We start from the raw sequence: 19,970 nt of genomic DNA, 5'->3' as shown, positions 1-19,970 counted from the left end.
AGTGCGGCTGGCGTAAGCAATAACATGCTCACCATCACTGTGGCGCTGAACAAGCACGGCCCCAACTCCAACCCCACTGGCATCGGTGTGAACTTCAGTAGGCGCCTGGGCATCGAAATGGCGGAGAATCGGTCCGGACGTCAGAAGATGTTTCAAGTGACGAAAAGCGACGGCACAGTCGGTACTCCATTTGAATGGAACGTTTTTCCGCAGAAGACATGTCAGAGGATGGGCTATGTTAGCAAAGCCAGGGATAAAACGACGAAAATAGGAGCAAAGTCCCAAGAAGCTGCGAAGTTCCTTCGCAGAGGTGGGTTCTTTAAAGCAGCTAACGGCTCGTATCTTGTGTGGATCCTGTCTGACTCCATGTTTGTCGACAACGAGGCCTAAGACAAGAGTCTGCCGCTCTCCGAATCGACATTTTTTTTTAGTTCAAGATGAGACCAGCCTTTTCTAAACAGTTCAAAACAGTGGCCAAGCGCGTGTTGTGTTCACGAAATGTGCGACCAAAAATAACGATATCGTCGAGGTAGCACATGCACACTTCCCACTTGAGGCCCCGAAGTACCGTATCCACGAAACGCTCAAACGTAGCAGGGGCGTTACAGAGTCCAAAGGGCATAACATTAAATTCAAATAGTCCATCGGGTGTGATAAACGCTGTTTTTTCTTTATGGTCGGGGTTCACGGGAATTGGCCAGTAGCCTGATCGCAAGTCAACTGAAGAGAAGTACGAAGCCGAATGAAGACAATCTATTGCATCATCTATACGGGGAAGTGGGTAGACGTCTTTTTTAGTAATTTCGTTGAGGCGCCGATAGTCAACACAGAAGCGCCATGACCCGTCTTTCTTTCTGACCAATATCACCGGAGCTGCCCAGGGACTTGAAGACTCTTGAATCACGCCATTCTGCAACATGTCTCGTACTTGTTCATTGATAATCTTGCGCTCGGATGGTGAAAGGTGGTAGGGCTTTTGTCGTATGGGCCGGGCTTCCCCAGTATGTATTGAATGGTGGGTCCGTGTGGCCGGTATTGACGAGCGTCGATGTGTTCGCCCGAAGTCAAATACGCGTGAGTATTGTACAAGAACGGCAATCAACGCACGGCGTTTTTCTGGTTCAAGGAATTCGTCGATCATACTTTGAAATTTGGCAGGGTCCACCGGGCAAGGATCAGTTAACGGATTTATGGCTTCGGACAAAACTCCTACTGAAGTTGAAACATATTCGATCGCTTCGGCAAGTTTCAGCCCGCTTGGAAGTAGAGCGGGTTCGGCCGAAGAGTTGATAGTCCACACAGAGGTTTGTCCCCTGTTTACCGTAACAACCGATCGAGGCACTAATACATTTTTCTTTGCACAGTTTAGGGGAATCGGCTCCAGCAAAGCTTCAAATTTATCCAGATCAGTTCCCGTGCAAAGGACTGACACGAATGCGGCTGACCGCGCCGGCATGATGCTGTTGCTCAACACGCAGAGTGCGCGGGCGGTATCGGGACAAGAATCTTCTACAAGGGCAGATAGGGCGGTCCCGTCCACATATATCTCCCCATTACGACAGTCAACTGTGGCACCACACTGCTTCAAGAAGTCTAGACCTAAAATCACATCGTGAGTTGACCGCGGCAATACTGCAAACTCCGCCCTGAATGTGTGGCCGCCAAACGAAACAGTCACTGAGCAGATTCCAAGTGGGCATATGGACTCACCACCAACACCTTGAAATGTTACCATTTTGTCCCAGTGAAACATTACTTTGCGGCCAAGACGGGATTTAAACGCAGAACTCATTACCGACACTGTTGCGCCCGTATCGATCAGAGCCATCGTTCGGGTGCCATCGACTAATACTTCCACTGTGTTTTTTAGCATTGATACAGGCGAAGGTAGTTCCCAGTTAGGCTGTCCGGTAAGAGGCATTTCACGTGACAGTTGTGCCGCGGCCTCACCTCCATTGTCCGCGCTGGCTAGTTTTCCGGCGGCGGTGACCGACGCCGGGGTGATGGTGAACGCCGCTGTCGTGAAGCGGGTGGGGTTAAGCTGCGGTCAGAAGCCGGTGAATCGCGGCGCGGTGGTGCCTCGGAGAACAAAGCTGTTGGCAGGCGAGTGTCGTAGCGGGCATTTCGAGCGTTCGGGCGGTTCCACATGGGAGTTTGCTGGTACCGTGGCGCTTGGCGGCGACGGCGGCAGTAGCGAGAAATGTGGCCCTCAAACCCACAGTTGTAGCAGACGGGAAGGTCACGCTCACGGGGAGGGAAGGATCTCTCGTAGACGCCATCAAAACGACGATCATAAGCCGGGCGCTGAGGACGCTGGTCGTAAGTTGGACGTTGAGGGCGCCGAGAGAACTGCTGGACATCGTGACTGTAGCGTGGTGAATCCCAATTGTCGAAGCGCTGCGGGATTTCATTTCGAGGCGTATAGCTCGGATCACGAAACTGAGCACTCGAAGGCGAGAGGCTATTGGCCTGTACATCTTGCAGCACGTAACTTTCGTGAACGTGCAAGCCGTCAGTATAGCGCCGAGGCTCTTGGTGTCGCAGCAACTCCTCGCGGACGATGCGCCGGATAGTTTCAGCGAAGTCCAGTGGTGGGGTCACATCAACGCTTGCCACAGTAGTTACATTAGCCAAGCGACCGAACTTTGGCGTAATACGACGCTTCTTCAACGCCTCGAAGGTGCGACAGTGCTGGACAACGTCGGATGCCGATTCCAACTTTCCACGCCCTATTAAAAAGTTGTACACGTCTTCAGCGATCCCCTTTAATAAGTGACCCACTTTATCATCCTCAGACATTTGCGGGTCGACGAGTCTGCAGAGCTTTAGCGCCTCTTCAATGTAGGTGGTGCATGTCTCACCTGGGATTTGGGCGCGATGGAGCAACGTCTGTTCAGCCTGCTTCTTCTTTCCGACGGAGTCGCCAAAGCGGGATGAAATTTCTTCAACGAAACGGTCCCAGGTTGTGAGCTTGCTTTCGTTGTTCTCAAACCAGGTCAGCGCAGTCTCATCTAGCGAGAACACGACGTTCGAGAGTTGTGCAGCGGTATCCCAGCGGTTGTACCGGTTCACTCGCCGATAGTGCGTCAACCATTCCTCAACGTCTTCATCGGCGTTCCCAGTGAACATTCGGGGCTCTCGTGGGGGATGCCAGCCAGGCGTGGGGGCCGGCACAGTGTTCCCACCTTGAGGCATCGTAGGAGACAGCGGTGGCAGACCCGCGACACGTCGGCTGCGGCGAAAATCCTGGAGGTCCGACGTGGCGTACCCCGCACCCCCACCAAACCGTTACGAGATGGGTTTATTTACAGTGAGTTCGGATGGTGTAGGACGAGCGCAGATGGTAGAGCGGTCCGTGAATGATGGTGCCAAGCCGGAGTGCAACCTCGTTCTCCTCTCCTCTTCTACCAATCAGCTTGCTCAGATGGTTGACCGTTGAAATGTCATAAACGCATCGGCGAATATACGGCACTTATGGTGTGCGTAACAATATATATATATATATATATATATATATATATATATATATATATATATATATATATATATATATATATATATATATATATAGTATGTAACTTTACTCTGATGAAGGCAAGTCCCGTTGCCGCTACGTAAGTAAACATTGTTTGTTATTGTTCTTGCTGTGTATCCGACTCTTTACTTATACTATTTCTGCGCGCTTTGTGAGTTTATCTTTCTCTAGATTTATATATATATAAATCTAGAGATATATAAATATATATATTTATATATCGGCAGCCAGCGGTAATGGAAGCCCGAAGCACACGACACCATCATGACTGCGCCGGCAGCAAACGCACACAACAATTGTGGGAACATAAATAACCGCCTACTGCAATACCGAGGCGCCCCGAGCCGTGCCGAGGATCTCAGGAAGCGCGGAGGTTTGTGCGTACCAGTGTGTGTGGTTCAAATTTGGCACTCCCTGGTGTGGTGCGGGAACTTTGTGCCAGAAGAATTATCCGACGCCGGCGCAACGCTTTGGGCGTTCTCAGTGTTTGGGTATCTCCCCTATCTATTCGGTCCCGTTATGTGATAAACTTTTTTACCACTTCAAATATCGTTAAATTTCGCCTCCAAGAGTGCGCCATTTAGTGCTGCTGACAAATGAATGTTCATTCTCGTAGACAACGCAAAAATGGTCTGTGTCTGTCGTGGTGGCCGGGAAATGGGACCACGGAGTTGTAACACCTGGCCGCCGTCCTCGGGAGTGCTGAGCCCAAGGACGCGGTTCGATTCCCGGCCGCAGTGGCCGCTTTTCTGACAGGAGGCGGAAAGCGAAAACACCGGAGTGTGCGATATTTCGGCGCCTGTTAAAGATCCCCTGGTGGTCAAAAATTAATCCTGAGCCTTCCACTATGGCGCGCCTCATCGCCTGTGTAGTGTCGGAACCTTATACATCGCAATCAATCAATCAATCAATCAATCAATCAATCAATCAATCAATCAATCAATCAATCAATCAATCAATCAATCAATCAATCAATCAATCAATCAATCAATCAATGATTGTTTAATCTATGCCCCGGGACGTGTGCGAATGACCAAAATGTAATTAATGATTGCCTTGGTGATTTTCAAACATGGTGCGATAAATGGGAGATGAAAATAAATTATTCTAAGACAACATATACGCACATAACTAACAAGAAACACGTTCTACCATTTACCTACAGCATTGGACCTAATTATTTACCGCAGGTGTGTGCATTTAAATATTTGGGAGTGCATATTACGAATGACTTGAAATGGTGTACACATGTTGAGAAAGTATGCTGTGCCTCTTACAGAAAACTGCGTTTCTTGCGTGCTAAATTACCGAATACTACGAAAGACGTCAAGCTGCTTGCATATAAAACATTTGTGCGCCCTGTTTTAGAATATGCTTGTGCGGCCTGGAGCCCCCACCAAAAGAATTTAATAGGTAAACTGGAACGAATTCAGAGACTTTCCGCACGATTTATATGTTCGAAGTATAAAAGGACGGATTCGGTTACCGAGATGTTAAAACTAAGCGGTTTGGAATCCCTAGAAACCAGGCGACAAAAGCAGCGCTTAAAAGTATTTTTTCAGATAATGCAAGGTCAAATAAAAATAGATAGAAGAATTTACGTACACCCCCCGAATAAGCTCAGCAGCCGGATCAACCATGACGCGGCAGTTCGCCCCTTCGGTGCTCGCACGGACGTCTTTCGTAAATCTTTTTTTCCCGATGTCATAGAAGCATGGAACAAATTGCCGCGACATATTGTTGAAAGTTCTGACGTTAAGAAATTCGAATGTGCTCTTGATGTTTACTTCGCCGAGCAATGAATATGCTATTTTGTTATTGTTCGAAGTTGCTGAAAGTGTCAATGTCTGTATTTGCTTTCCATATCTTATGCTTCCCTCTCTGTAATGACCCTCAAGTGAGGGTTGACAGTATAAATAAATAATAATAATAATAATAATAATAATCGTATGAGTAGCGAAACCGCGTCAAGCAGAATTCTACTCACTTAAACCTTCCCAAAGTATACTGTCAACTTCTCTTCCGGACATTCACGGCCCCGGCAGCGTCCCGACATAGCCCATAGCCTGATGCGCGAATTATTCGCGCTTTCTCTTTTTCGCCATGACCTACCGCGGTGGCTCCATGCCTAAGGCGTTGTGCGGCTCTGCACGAAGTCACGGGTCCGATTCCCGTCCGCGGCGGAAAGCAAAAACGCCGTGTGTATTAAATTTCGGCGCGCGTTAAAGCAGCAATGAAGACAAAATACAAGTTTGTTTTATTCGAAAGTTTTCGTGTTCCGGAAGAAAACGATGCTTTATTCACTGAGAAATTAAATTCTCGCGCCAGAACGTGTGTTTGAACGATGTTTGCAATGACATCATAAGAACAGGTCCTTCAGCTAAACTTGGTGTGGAGCGGCACGGCCGGACTCGACTCTCCTCCTCCCGAGTCGTGTCCAGCCGTGGGAGCGGATACTTACTTACTGTTAGTCAACCTAGACGGCGCCACCACACCACGGCAAGCCGTTCTCTGCCATTGGTTTGTTTGTGAACGTATTTAAACCTGGCTTGCTTTGCTCATGGAGACAATAATTGTTTCGTGAAACATGTGCTCGCTCGACAAATACGGTCACGTAAGACATTGTCGCTTGCGTCAATCGGCAACTGTCGTCTGATACAACGTCCAAGCCACTAGTATAAGCAACGTGCAAATAATCTGGACACCGCCTCATGCATCTCTCCCAGGCAACGAGCTAGCACAGGAGGCGGCCCGAGGTTTCAGCTCGCGGGATGGCCCTGACGACGCTGCTGGCTCGGTCAAGGGGGCTAGGGACAGGCTGGTGACCTACCGGGACATCGATCAGCACTATCGCATGGAGCGCCATAAATATCCCGCTGCGCATCCCACCCTCAACAGACGTCAATTTGTAGCCTGGCGTCAGCTGCAGGCTAATGCCTTCCCCAATCCTGCAGTACTGAGCCACATTTATCCCGGCCTTTATAAAGACCAATGCAAGTGGTGCACCCAGTGAGCCACACTCACTCACATGATTCGGGCTTGTGATGCTCCAGTGCGGAGCACCACCAGTGCGGAGCAGTGGTAGACCTGTTTGCTTAGCTCCGACCCCGAAATATAGGTTAACGCCGTCGAACTCGCCGAAGATGCCGCTAGCGCCCAAGGGCCGCAGGCCGCCATCGGAGGGGGAGGAATTCAGGAAGGCTCCCACTTCCCCTTCCTCCTTTCAACCTGTTTTGGGCAAAATAAAGTAATTATCATCATCATCATCATCACCCAAAGCCCCGCAGTGCTGTGCATCTAACGAAATTTAGTGCGCGCAGTACCAACAGCCGCGCGCATCGGTATTTCTACGCTTACGTGTGCTTTCGTAACTTCTACTGTTTGTCCGACGAGTTTTACTGATATGAAAAGAATGTGCCCTAAATGTAAGTGCAAATAGCTCGTTCGGCGAGCTTATAAGTTATGCCTAATTTGCGTTTTCTTTTTCCGGCCTCCGCCAATCGCAGAGCTGGCTGGTATGACATCATAGGTTCTGTTTCGGGAAATGAGCTAGTGGGTCACATGGCCATTCGATTTTTTCCTAATTATGCAGCTTATTTGAGCGAAGTTTATGTTTAAAGTGCTAACATGATTCTAACGAGGCAATCTTTTGAATGAAACAAGCTTGCATTTTGTCTTTATGGCTCCTTTAAAGAACCCCAGGTGGTCAAAACTAATACCCAGCCCTCCACTACGGCGCTGCTCATCGTCTGCGTTGCATCGACGCGTTAAACCCGTCAATCAATCAATCAAATCAGTATTTTTCTAAATGGACGTACGCAGCAGCGTAAAAGTCTATCGCGTTCGGTTGTTAGCCGCATGAACCACTTACTGATGTGGAACAAATCCAGAAATGCCAAGCGACGACCGGGTCGACTTCAAAAGAAACAATTGACGGAGGCACAAAGTATCGCCGCTGTTTCCAACACTATTGGAGTGGAAGGAGAGGTAAGGCGGTGTTATAATGTATTCAGACAGTGACGCTACGTAGAAAGCCGGAATGCCGATTTAACAAGCAAGATGAATGCGAGCGTGTGATACCGAACATCAACAGTAACAAAGAACTCATTTGAACGAGGCACTCGTCCAGGCAAAACATGGCAAAGATACATAATGGCCCTGTCACCAACGTGCTTCGGCCCCATTGAAAAATACCAAGAGAACCCTCCAGAGAAGTACGTCAAAAAATTAAATTCCACTCAATGGGAAAGCTGTTAAAGTGCGGAGTAGTGATTCGCCGGAGGAGCTGTGGGGCCCTCTCTTGGCTAAATTCAGTATCAGCCTGGCGTTGATACCGAAAGTAGTCAAGACCAAGCGCCGCAGCCCCTGAAAAGGCTTATGAAGAGACACGGGATTGAGTTTTCATTATTTTGGAATCATTAATACGTTAGTTCGTGATGTTATTCGTATTTTATATTGTTGTGTACTTATATGCGGCCTAGCAACCGCAGCCTCCGTGGCAACAGTGGAGCGCAACGATCACCCACGACATTTTGCATATGAGTAACGTGTGCCTGTGTGGTGCAATGGGATTGACATTGGCTTTGTAACGGGAGGGATCCCGACCAGAAGAAGCACTGATCTTTCCACAGCCTCTGTTTGGGTGCGTGACGCCTCGTCACAACGATGGCTAGATGCCGTGAGCCCGGGTGAGCTACGACGGCAAGGCGTTCGCCCGAAAGTGCTGCGCACTTAAAAGTGTTCCTCGAAGACGAATTCCGCAACTGGTGTTTCTGCGGCAGATAGTGGTTTCGGTCCTGCGCCGAAATAGCGCAGTCGGATCAATCTGAAACTCTACGTATCGCCGACAAGATTTCGCAAACTTTGTCCTGCGCTCCACGCGCACAGGTTACTTGGTCAGTAGATCAATTCCTAGCATCTCGCACTACGGTGCCCGTTGTCCTCTTCGGCGGCCCGCACAATCGCCGCATTCGAAAGAAATCATCGAGGACCTCATTTTCCGTGAATAAACTTCCTGTGCTTAGGCTGCTAATCCAGAAGGGAGATTCCAGGATTGTGGGTTAAATAGTGAATGGCCCAGTCGTCGTTAAACGAAATGGTCACTTCGCTTCCGCGCAATGTTTCGGGTTACACGAGGAAAGCCTTACACATGATTTAAATAACTCCGAGAAAAATTTCCTAGGGTATATTTTTCTTGTAACTATAGACTGTCTATGGGATGCATTTATATTTGTCTGGGAGATGGGGTGCGCCAAAAACACGCTTCATACATTTATTGTGGCTATAACGTCGCTGGTAGGCAGGTAGGTAGGTAGGTAGGTGCTTGAATGACGCACAGGCACCCTGCATGGCCATGGAGCCGTCGCAAGGGTAGCCGGAAATGCTTTCTTTGCGTTCTTCATTCATGCGCCGCATGTCCCGGGGCGAGCCACTGAGGCGGGGGTACAATAGAGATGAAGCCCTTTGTAACTAGGGGCAGCTCGATACGACGCTTCGTTTAAGCCTTTCGCATTGCGGAAGTAGAGCAAGTCGTGGCGGGTGAGTTCAAGTTATATATACGGTGGTGTTGCCACCGCTTGTGAATTAGTATAATTACTTAACTAGGGAAGTAATGAAGTAATTGTGAATACAAACTTGTGAATTAGTATAACGTTTCGTTGAAGAATTGACGTCCTTAGATTGACAGACTACAGAATTGACAAGCTACAGAAGCTCATTCTCAGCGGCTCGAACAAGAACGATTGGGCGCAAGTTTTGTAATGCCTATGGAGCATCGAACAGTACTGTAATCCAGACTAGTCCTAAGCTGGGTTGCATATGTAGATTCCTGGTGAAGTGTTACGAAAAGTAAGCTGTAGGCCGAAATGACGACAGTATTTTTGCTTACCTTCCTATTTATTCTAGCTTGATAACAGGGGCTGCTATTCGCATTTTAAACTTAACGCGTATACAACCTGGGGCCGTTTCTCGGAGGCATTTTACAACTGACCTCCTTCTCTTTTCGACCAGTGCCAACTTCTTTCAGGAACGTAGTATATATATATATATATATATATATATATATATATATATATATATATATATATATATATATATATATATATATATATATATATATATATATATATATATATACAAGGTTAGTAGAGACAGAGACAAACGAGAAAGACGTAGAAAATAGAAATAAGTTTACTGACGTTTCAGGGAAAGGACTTCCTTTCTTCCCTCTCTCTCTTTTTCTCTCTCTCTCTCTCTCTCTCTCTCTCTATATATATATATATATATATATATATATATATATATATATATATATATATAGAGAGAGAGAGAGAGAGAGAGAGAGACGAACTGCTAACAGTCGCCATCCGCTGAAGGAATGTCACGGGAACGGGTACTTTCAACTTTCCTGTGTGCGGAAAAGCACACTGGGGATACAACAAGACCTACGTAGCGTTTTGTTTTGTTTGTTTCACCATGGGCAGCAAATATGGTGTTTTTTTTTTCTCAGAGTTACCGTATTTTCTGTTTGCCATAGCGCCAGTCATCAACGATGAGTGTGGCAAGTGTCCGCGTCGAGCATGTAAGGGCGTCTCCGCAAAAACGATAACGTCAAAACGGAACTTTGCCCCGTTCTACAGGCCGCTGTGTATAGCCAAAGTGCAGCAAGACAAATACGTGCAAAGCAACACGAATGAGCATTCGGTGGAAGCGAAGGTGAAACTGCTTTCGCTCCCCCGCACAGCATGAGCAGCGCAACGTGTCAGAAAAAGCAGAAAGTGGAGATTTCCACTTATAGCGGGCACCGTTAGGCAGGAGGGCGCTCATCATTACGCTCCTGCGCAGCCCATCACTGCAGCTTGCCTATGGCGCGCAGTGGTCATCATCATTTAACGTCATCAGCCCGGTCGTTATGGCAGTCTCGCCCTCCGCGTAGGGACGATGGCCCTGCCATCTGTTGTCGCTGATGCGAAGACATCTATGTCTTCACGCCACGTAGGCCAGCTTCCCTCATCCAAGCGGTCCCTCTACATCCCCACACGTCCCTACCGCCCTTACCTTCCCATCTCCACTTCTCAGCATAACCGCCATTGTCATTAGCGTCAACTTTAAAGGAGCGCCGACGAGAACCGTCACTCTCCTGGCGTTATACGAACGCCATGGCAACTACGAGGCGTTAGAAACCGTTTCCTTTCAACCTCGCGGTACTTGCTCGCATCTAGCTTACCACCTATAAGAGCAGCAAGATAGTATATGAAATAAATTTCCATCCTTATGGAAGTGGCTAAGGTAGCGACTGCTTGCTAGGACCTAGCAGGCCATGTCGCCGCCCTGCATTGAATTTAAGTGGGCCAAAAATGTATATGGAGCAGCACCATAACTGAAAGGTTCAGCATAGCCCGAAGAATAAACCCATCCCTTATTATTTCAAACTACAGATGGACCATTCCCAACTTATGTTGACGAGTACTTGTCGGTTCCTTGGGGTTTGTTTTAAATGTTACCAAAACTGGCCGGACCATGTAAATCATATCTGCTTGAAGATATTTAGGTCAGCCGGTTAGATGCACTGACTCAGACAGATCTTAGCAATGTAGTTGAGAAGAAACAATCGTATTTTTCTCTTATTCATTCGCATCTTGCGTATCGCCATTTAATATGGGGATCAAGTTTTAAAACTGACTCAGATCGGCTCCAGTACCTTGGAAGGTAAGCTTTACGATTAGCATTCCCGATATCTCAAACAGAAAGCTAAGTTTTTCAGATTAGAAAAATTTTATCCTTCGCTAAAGTTTATAGTTTCGTTTCAGCCATTTTTCTTTATCACCAAATTAAAAATAACTTGGCACTCCTCTTTAAAAAAGTATTTAAAACAAGAGGTAGTATATAATTTACGTATGAACTAACTAGTTCGACATAGACCTCAGACAAACTATGGTAGCCAAACTATACATAATCAAATTGTATCTCTCTGTAACAGCCATCATTCCGTGATTGATGAAGCTCTTAAACTATTTGGCAATACATAGGAAAAATAAAACTGCTTCTGCTAGATACCCCCGGTCTTACTGACTTTCCTGCGTCTTGAACATTGTATGCAATAATCAATTTATTGTGGTATGTATCACCTATATAAACTGTTCATCTTGTAGAAACATACAATTGTACGAATCATTTGTTTAGACATGTGATTAGTTTTCATATGCGCATGTAATCACCATCTTATTTGTATATTGTTCCAAGTGGGCTTCCTTGTTCTGTCTTTATCATATATTTGAAGTGTTCGTTTTTTTGTTCTAGTGCAGAGTTTTTGCACTGTTCTTTTTTTCTGATTGCATCCACTGCTTTCCAATGTGTACTCCCGGTGAGGAGGCCTCGTCAGGAGACGTACGAGTCTCCTTTTGCCATGCCTCGTGCACATAACTACACGTATCTATTTATGTCTCAAATTAATTGAAACTGAATTGAAATTTATGAACTAAGTGGCATAAACAATTTAGTGATGGTGCACAAGTTCAGGAGTTTTATTAACTCTTTAAGGATCTGTTGACGTCGTAATATATTATATGAATATATTTGTACAGTAATTTACAGAACTTTAGCCGTTTCACTGGAAGCAGTAAAAATATGCAGAAGGACACCTGAGGCATCGGTAAGTATAGTGACGGCGTGGCGACTTCTGCGGCAACCAAGATCGCCCATGATTGCGCTTTCGTAACCACATTATGACCTCCAGAGATGTTAAAACACCTCAGAAAGACGAAAGGCTGAATGCAGACAAGCATGGCCACACTATCTCCCATTTTATTTTTACGAAAAACCATCCCCGACTGCAGACTGACACTTAGCATCATGGCACGCATGATCACAACCAACCAAAACGCAGTCGCCACATCGTCAGCAAAAAAAGAAAAAAAAAAAGACAAAATACAAAAGTGCGAAGAAGATAAAAAACGATAAAAAGAAGAAACGACGATGAAAAAGTAAAAAAAAAACAAAAGAAAAAATTCTGCAGAAATTCAGGTAACTATCCACTAATGCGTAGCATTCTTATGCCGCCTGTCTTGATTGTGTGTTTTTTTTTCAGTCAAATTTTGGGTTTTTCTAAATCTTGTCCGACCAATTATCTCCAAGTACGCTATTATAACGATTACAGGTGATACTTTCACGACATCTTCAATATTGTAAAAATTCCATGCGTTATGTTCTGCCATTTTCTGCAATTTTCAATGTTTTTACGTAATATTGCGTATGTCGGGAAGGACTGGCACAGTTGTAGCCATGTCTCGAATTGTCCCTAATGGCTTCTTGAGAATGCGGCGGCCGCGGGGGCCCTTCCCAGCAGGGTGTCTCTTCATCCCTAGCGTTAGCGTTGGAGTTTTTTTACATGCACGGTCACTCTTGACGACAGTGTTGGACTTTCCTTTTTTGCTAAAGCCTCTGCGCGAGCCGCGGACATGGCGGTTACCGCGAAGCACGCGCTCACATGCGCTCGGCATTTTCTCGCCGCTCGGGGGTTTTGCCAGCTTTTTTTTTTTTTTTTTCGGTAATGCCACTGCGCGTGGCGGGGACGCTCGGCGGTCGCCGCGACGCACGCGCTCACAAGCGCTCGGCATTTTCTTGGTATTTTTTTCTGCAACGGCGAACTTACGGCCAGTAACAACAGCGCCGCTGTTAAAATCTGTGAACAGCTAAGCACTTTTCACCAGTTTTGAATGCGAAAGCAATAATAATAAACGCTTGCAGTTTTGCGCTACAAGTAATTGCAACTGCTGCGCCGCTGTGCCAGGTCATCGGGAAAGTGCTTGATGTGCGGCCGAACACCGTACTCAGGGCCTCTGCTGCAACTTTCCGCTTTCCACGTGGCTCTGCGTTGCCTAGTAGCACGGTCCTTGACAGTTTTATCCTATTGGAAAATTCGGATACACTTTAAAATACTCTTCGAGGGGCGCTTTCCTATCCTAGACGCCGACATTAATGTCGCACCTGCCTTCTCGGCGTGGTGGGTCAATCAGCGGTTTCCCATTAAAGGAGCCATGAAACAAAATACAAGTTTGTTTTATTCAATAGATTTCGTGTTTTATAGCGTCCCCAGCGCTTGCGCGCCAGGAAATGATGCCGTATTCACTGAGAAATTAATCAATTTAGGTCAAAAGTTTTTATTCTCCCGCCAAACCGTACGTTTTGGTGACGTATACAATGAATCCATAACGGCGCGTATACAAACAAAGTTCCACTGCGCCATTCGGCTCTGCAGCCTTGCTCGCTGTCAAACATCCCAGCTGGCGCTAGCATACTCAGAACTCCGCTGTTGCTTTGTTTTTGACCGTATTTACACCTGGCTTGTTTTTGTTACTGTAGAAAGTAATTGCATCGGGAAACATGGGGTGTGCTTGACAAAGAGGGTCACGTAATGCAACGTCGCTTACGCCAATCGGCCAGCTTCGTATAAGACAACTCCGAAGCGTCGGACTGCTGTACAGCTAAAACAAGCATAGTGCACCCAATGCCAATTGGCGGTGAGATGTTTGAGTGGCGCCCCCTGGATCTGACGTCAGCTTAGGGACCCGCTCCGCTGTCGTCTGCTACATTCGCCCCGCTGCTACACCCGCGCCGCGGTCGTCCCGTTCTGACTGGCTGCAGTGCCTTTGCTAGAAATCGCCCGCTTTGATGCTTTGGTGCTTTGAAAAGCGTGTTTTCAAAGATTCTGACGGCTCTGAATAATTTCAAGCTTTGTCCCGCACAATTTTACAACACACGAGGAGAGAGAGAACGACTTTCAGAGAGCATCGCTCAGACAATCGTGTGTAACTCGCCCTCGTCCTATCTAGCGTATTTGCGAGTTTCAGCGCTCAGAGCTCCTCGATAAGTATTCAAAATGCGTAGGCTTCCTTAACTATTTCTGAGATGCTCTTCTGAAGACTCAACAGTCTAATGCTACGCATCAAGCAGCGGGTCGCACAGCAGGAAATAAAACGGGTGTTTTCTCTTTCTTTCGTTGTTGTTAGATGAACGCTTTTTCTTTCTGTGCCCAACGCATTCATTTTTCTGCACCGTCCTAAACGTCCTAGGATGCGAGGCTCACAAAGTTCGGGTGAATATTCAATGCAATAAGACCTGTGCTACGGCGCAGATAACGTTGTCCACAGTACTCGAAGGCGGCTTTTGTGCACCTAATTTCTATCGAACCATCGATATCGTAACAAACTCAATCTCAACCCGAAAAGTTATGGCGTGATTACGGTGTGGAAAACTTGATATACTTGCTAACTAACGCAATAAATAGTATACATGCCAATTTTCAGTATAACACAATTCGAAACCAATGAATATGTCCAGACAGCTCTTTATTGTTTTCCGACCCCTTCTGTCGCAAAAAACAAATCCTGGCCTACTCGGGATGACGTTCGGTGAATTGAAGAATGAATCTTACTCTGTAGTCTTGGACTGAGGAGCCTGCCCACTAACCAGCTCGATTTTACTGTTAAAGTTTTCTCCTCCTCCTGGTCCTCCCCCTCTTGAGTGCAGTTTTACTATAACGCCTATCTGAATATTGGGATGATATGGCTGTGGCAAATGTACCCAAATATCCCTCCAAATCTGAACGAACATAGTTTTACTGTATGTTTGCCTTACATGTTACTCGTTTTGCTCAATAAGCCTGCATACTGGTTAGAAGCCTGGTATAAAACCAGCACGCGCCTATACACACAGCAGGTTATTTGGAAATCAACCTACATTATTTGTGCCCCATAGTGCATGTCGGCACACTTTCATGCCGTGTCAACGTAAAGTGACTTGATACAACAGTTTTGAGTGTTAGGCAAGGTTGCCAAATCTGTTTTGATTGATTGTAGGGTTTAACGCGCCGACGCAACGCAGGCGATGAGGCGCGCCGTAGTGGAGGGCTCCGGATTAATTTTGACCACCTGGGGATCTTTATCGTGCGCCGAAATCTCGTACACACGGGCGTTTTTGCTTTTCGCCTCCATCAGAAAAGTGGCCGCCGCAGCCGGGAATCGAACCTGCGACCTCGTGCTCAGCAGCGCAACGCCTTAGCCACTGAGCCACCGCGGCGGGTACCAAATCTGTTTTACCTTACATACGATTAGCTGGAATCGTAATGCCTTCTGCCAAAGCCGACAGCCCCGAAGGCCTGGAATTTGTTTTGGTCTTCCATTTTCGCTGTTGTCGGTTGTCAGCCTGCGGCTGTTGCCTTTGTTCGAAAGACTGCTGAACACAGATGCTGACGCCTAGCTCCGATTCTTCGCGCTCCGCACAGGACCAGCTTCGCAGCAATGCATGGGCGACGCCGGCAATGTTTTTTTTCCGGAGTGGTATCAAAAGCTGTACTTAAAATCACGTATTGAGCTGGTTTACGCTATTTTAAGTCTTTTGTTACGAAAAAAAGGTTGCGCATTCGCGAGGTCTGCTGTGGACAAGCACAAAATCTCAACCGCGCTCAAAGAAACAGCATAGAGAGCGAGCCCGAGTGAAGCAGACGACAAATGCGAGAATCCCTAAGCCGACGTCATGGAGGCGCACTCCGCAGCGCCGCCCGTGGTCGCGCTCACCGCCAATAGCACTGCGCATCGGTACTTCTATGTTTACGTGTATTTTCGTAACTTTTGTTGTTTACCGCACTATTCTTACTACTGTAAAATGGATATGCATTGCATTTAGGCGCAAATAGCTCGTTCGGCAAGCTTATAAGCTCTGCCTAAATTGCGTTTGCTTTTGCCGGCTTCAGCCAATCGCACAGCTGGGCTCATATGACATCATAGGTTCTGTTGCGGGAAAGGAGCTGGTGGGTCGCATGGCCATTCCCTTTTTGCCTAATTACATAGCTTATTTGAGCGAAGAGTACGTTAAAAGTGGCGTCATTATGATTTTAACGAGGGAACCTCTCGAATGAACCAAACTTGTGTTTTGTCTTCATGGCTTCTTTAAAAGCTGGTAAGGCGGAGCAAAATCAGGGCCAAAAATGCATTAAACTATTACCGACTAGAAGTGATTGAGCGAATCAACTTAATATATCCCGCAAGCGCGATCTTCGGACCCTTTCCCGGTGGAAGGTGTCCTCAGTACAGGATGCCTTGGTGCTTGCTTGCGAGATGGGCACTCTTCTCCAGTATACATATGTTGGAGGGGCAGCAGGTCAGCAGCCCCGCCCACTACTCTGGTGTAATTTTAGGGTGACTGGAAGTCAGATAAAAATCCTTGAAAAAGATGGTGAGTGGAAAACTAGCATGTACTGACCCGCAAGCCTATTTAGAAGCCGTCCTAGGCAGGTAGGCAGAATCACAATATTGAATTAAAAAAAATCTGGTTGCTTGTCTTTCTCAGAAACGGATGGTTTTCAAGAGCCCACTGGTCAGCCATTTTAGTAATCAATTTTGCTTCCACAATTTCACTTTCCAGCTGGCCTCGGTGACTTGCCAGAAATCAGAAGCTCCTCCGTCTAACGACAACGATGGCTGAAACGCTAGGATTTCTTGCGTGCTAAAATCAATAGGCGAAGTGCCAAGGTCCAAGCTGCTGCAATCAAAGTCAAATCGTCTGCGATCAAAGGGCAAACCGCCTGAGAGTTAAAGTATAAACGTCAACGATAAAAGTGCAAACTATTGAGGGTCAATGTCCAAATTTCGACGCAGGAAACGATTCTTTTACGAGGTGAGCGCCCTCCCATCATCGTCGTCGTTAGACCGTTGTTGTTGTTCAAAATCCAAACACCGTCGTCGTTAGACCGGTGCTGTCGTCCAAAATCCCCACTGCCAAAGTCTGAAGCCAAAGTCCACTTGATGATGGGGCAATGGGATAGACGTCGGCTACAGAATGCGAGGAACCTACGTTCTACGCTGACAACAGAAGCCAAAGTCCACTTGATGATGGCGAAATCGGATAGACGTCGGCCACTCAACTCGAGGAACCCAGTTCTATAACGACCACGGCAGGTGTTTTCTTTGTCATCATCATACGCCCCCTCATTGCCTAAAGTTTGTTTTCGTGCAGCGCGTTTTTCTCACGACACCGCCATCAGTGAGACCCAGAAAAATATGCACTCTCCAAGCCATTCAAGCACTCTTTCTGACGTGCAAAGGAGGGAAGAACCCAATCTGAGTGCGAGCATCGTATCGGTGCTCCCGTCGGCGTTCGTTCAAGCACCTGCCTGAGTGTCCCGCATAATGCCCGCCGCAAGATAGCGTAATCTAATAGACGGGGCCAAGGAACTCTGGGGTCCAATGCACTAGATTTGTTCACGATTCTAGGACGGCTTCCTATTTCGTTTGGGTGTTACGTCATACTTGTTCCATAACCATAGCCTCATTGAAAAGTTTTTACCTGGGATATTTTTAGACGGACACACGTTTGCGGATTTATAACTCTGGTTTGGTTTCTTTTTATTTTGGTTTCTTCTGTTGCAGGGTTTTTTTGTTTACGTTTGGTTTGCTCCTTTATTTCCGTTGTGGTCTTTTTCTCTTTCTGTTAATTTCCGTCATAATATCGGGAATGCCTCGTAGTTGGTTGCGACAAGTCGCGCCGCAAAGATAAGTGGCCGTATATATGTGGTAGTGGCTTTTTGAAAAAAGCTGGTAGTTCGCGCACTATGTGCTTTCCCGTTTTTTGGCTTATTGTCGCCCCGCGACACTTTTCGCCGACTTCAGTCCTACAAATTTCGAAGATGCGAAAAATAAACGCCATAGTGGTGCAATGGTTCACATATAGCGTGTTTTAGCACACTTACGCAACTCTGATTTCAAAGTTGTTATCTTACCAGCAGAAATTCGCTGTTTGACGCAGCGCCAGAAAGGAGATGTGTGTTGGCCTGTACACCGCTCACTGCTTTCCCATAGGATTCAGCTTCGCAATTCACTGCTCTTTCAACGCAACGCTTGCTGAGATGCGACAGGAAGGGGGCCATCGTTATAGATAAAAAATGAAGGAAGCTCCCACTAATGCGTAGAACCTGAAGCTAGCGAAGCACGCAATCTTCACGACCATCACGGTGGTTCAAGTCCACGATTACAGCCGATTTGTTGGAAGTGATAATCATTGGACACCACATTGCAGGGGAGCACGCAATGACGTGTCTTTCTCGTTCCGAGAAAGTATTGCTACGATTACGGCGAACGCTGGAGTTTTTTATTTTGGCCAATCTTGGTCAATCTCCCTAAGTGGGTATGTGGCTTCGCAAACGTGCACCGGGGACGCTGGGCGGTCGCCGCGAGGCACGCGCACACAAGCGCTCAGCAGAATAATAATTTTCTAAACAGCTCCGCTTTTAAAATAATAACACATCGGCTAAGGGAATGGAAATCTGGAGAGCTTCTCTGTATTTCAACAAAAGCAGTATGCATTCCAGCGGTATAAATGTGCATTCCCTTCTGTATAAAAAGGGTCGCCGATCGGGACACATAAAACTTTCGTCTTTCGAGGCAATCATCATCACACACAAGCGTGCAAGGCATGCTGAGTCGGCGGGTAGAGCGTAGGTATTAATGCCGTTTGTATTGTTGCACCACAGTAGTTACGACAACGTAAAGGCTGGAATGAAGACATGTGCCAATAGGCTACACCAACGCAGCGGGGCGAAATAAATGAGACAGAGCAGCGTAAGTGGCACGCCCTGATGCGCGATAAACATACACACATGAATATTTTACTTTTCCTGCACGGTACAATTACACATGCGGATATTCAAGGGCCCGATAACCTGTGGTGGCCATAGGTAGTCTTACAGAAAAATTAGATATAAAACAAGACCAGAACAGTGAGTTATAGCACCAGCAAGGATACTGTGCGGCTGGTTGCGAATACAAGTGGCAACTTTAACAGATGGTGGTTTATACGACGATAAAACGAGGAGTGAATTTAGCCAATCGCATTGTGGTGGATATGAGCAGCTTTTTTTAAAATGCTGCTATGCGTGCACTGCTAGCACTGAAATGGAACCTCAACAGAAAGGCCAATACAAAAGGATGAGTTGCTAAACTATTGGACGGGTAAATTCAACGGATACAGACACTGTGTTTCGAGATTCTCTTTAATGCCATTTGATTGATTGATTGATTGATTTATTGATTGATTGATTGATTGATTGATTGATTGATTGATTGATTGATTGATTGATTGATTGAGTGACTCACTTATTCACTGACTGACTGACTCACTGACTCACTGACTGACTCACACTCGGTCCCTCGGTATGCACTGTTGCAACCGTGTCATCCCAGCGCTGACACCAGTTGTTGCGACCGGGCGGGGGCACCCGATCCGAGCTCCATGTCCTCCGACATACGAGTGGTAGCGTGTATGATGCGAGCGGCCAGCCGCTGTTGCAGCCGTGAAGAAGTCCAGAAGCCGTAGGCTAACGTAACTGTTTACTTCATAGCGAGAGGTGATCGAAGCCAAAAAAAACAATGCCCCGACGGGCGAG

General features: G+C 46.8%; 1 protein-coding gene across 1 annotated transcript; it reads right to left on the bottom strand.

The window, feature by feature from the left end:
- Positions 1-1,968: 1,968 nt before the first annotated feature.
- LOC144179797 (uncharacterized) lies at positions 1,969-3,254 on the bottom strand. The gene has a single exon (XM_077708232.1). The coding sequence runs from the start codon at positions 3,193-3,195 to the stop codon at positions 1,969-1,971; it is 1,227 nt and encodes a 408-aa protein (XP_077564358.1). The 5' UTR covers positions 3,196-3,254.
- Between the last annotated feature and the right edge of the window lie 16,716 nt (positions 3,255-19,970).

The sequence above is a fragment of the Haemaphysalis longicornis genome, unplaced genomic scaffold, assembly GCF_048455015.1.
Source record: "Haemaphysalis longicornis isolate Haplotype H1 unplaced genomic scaffold, Haemaphysalis longicornis Haplotype H1 scaffold_4, whole genome shotgun sequence".
Classification (NCBI taxonomy): domain Eukaryota; kingdom Metazoa; phylum Arthropoda; class Arachnida; order Ixodida; family Ixodidae; genus Haemaphysalis; species Haemaphysalis longicornis.
This window is presented reverse-complemented; position numbering and strand designations above follow the sequence as displayed.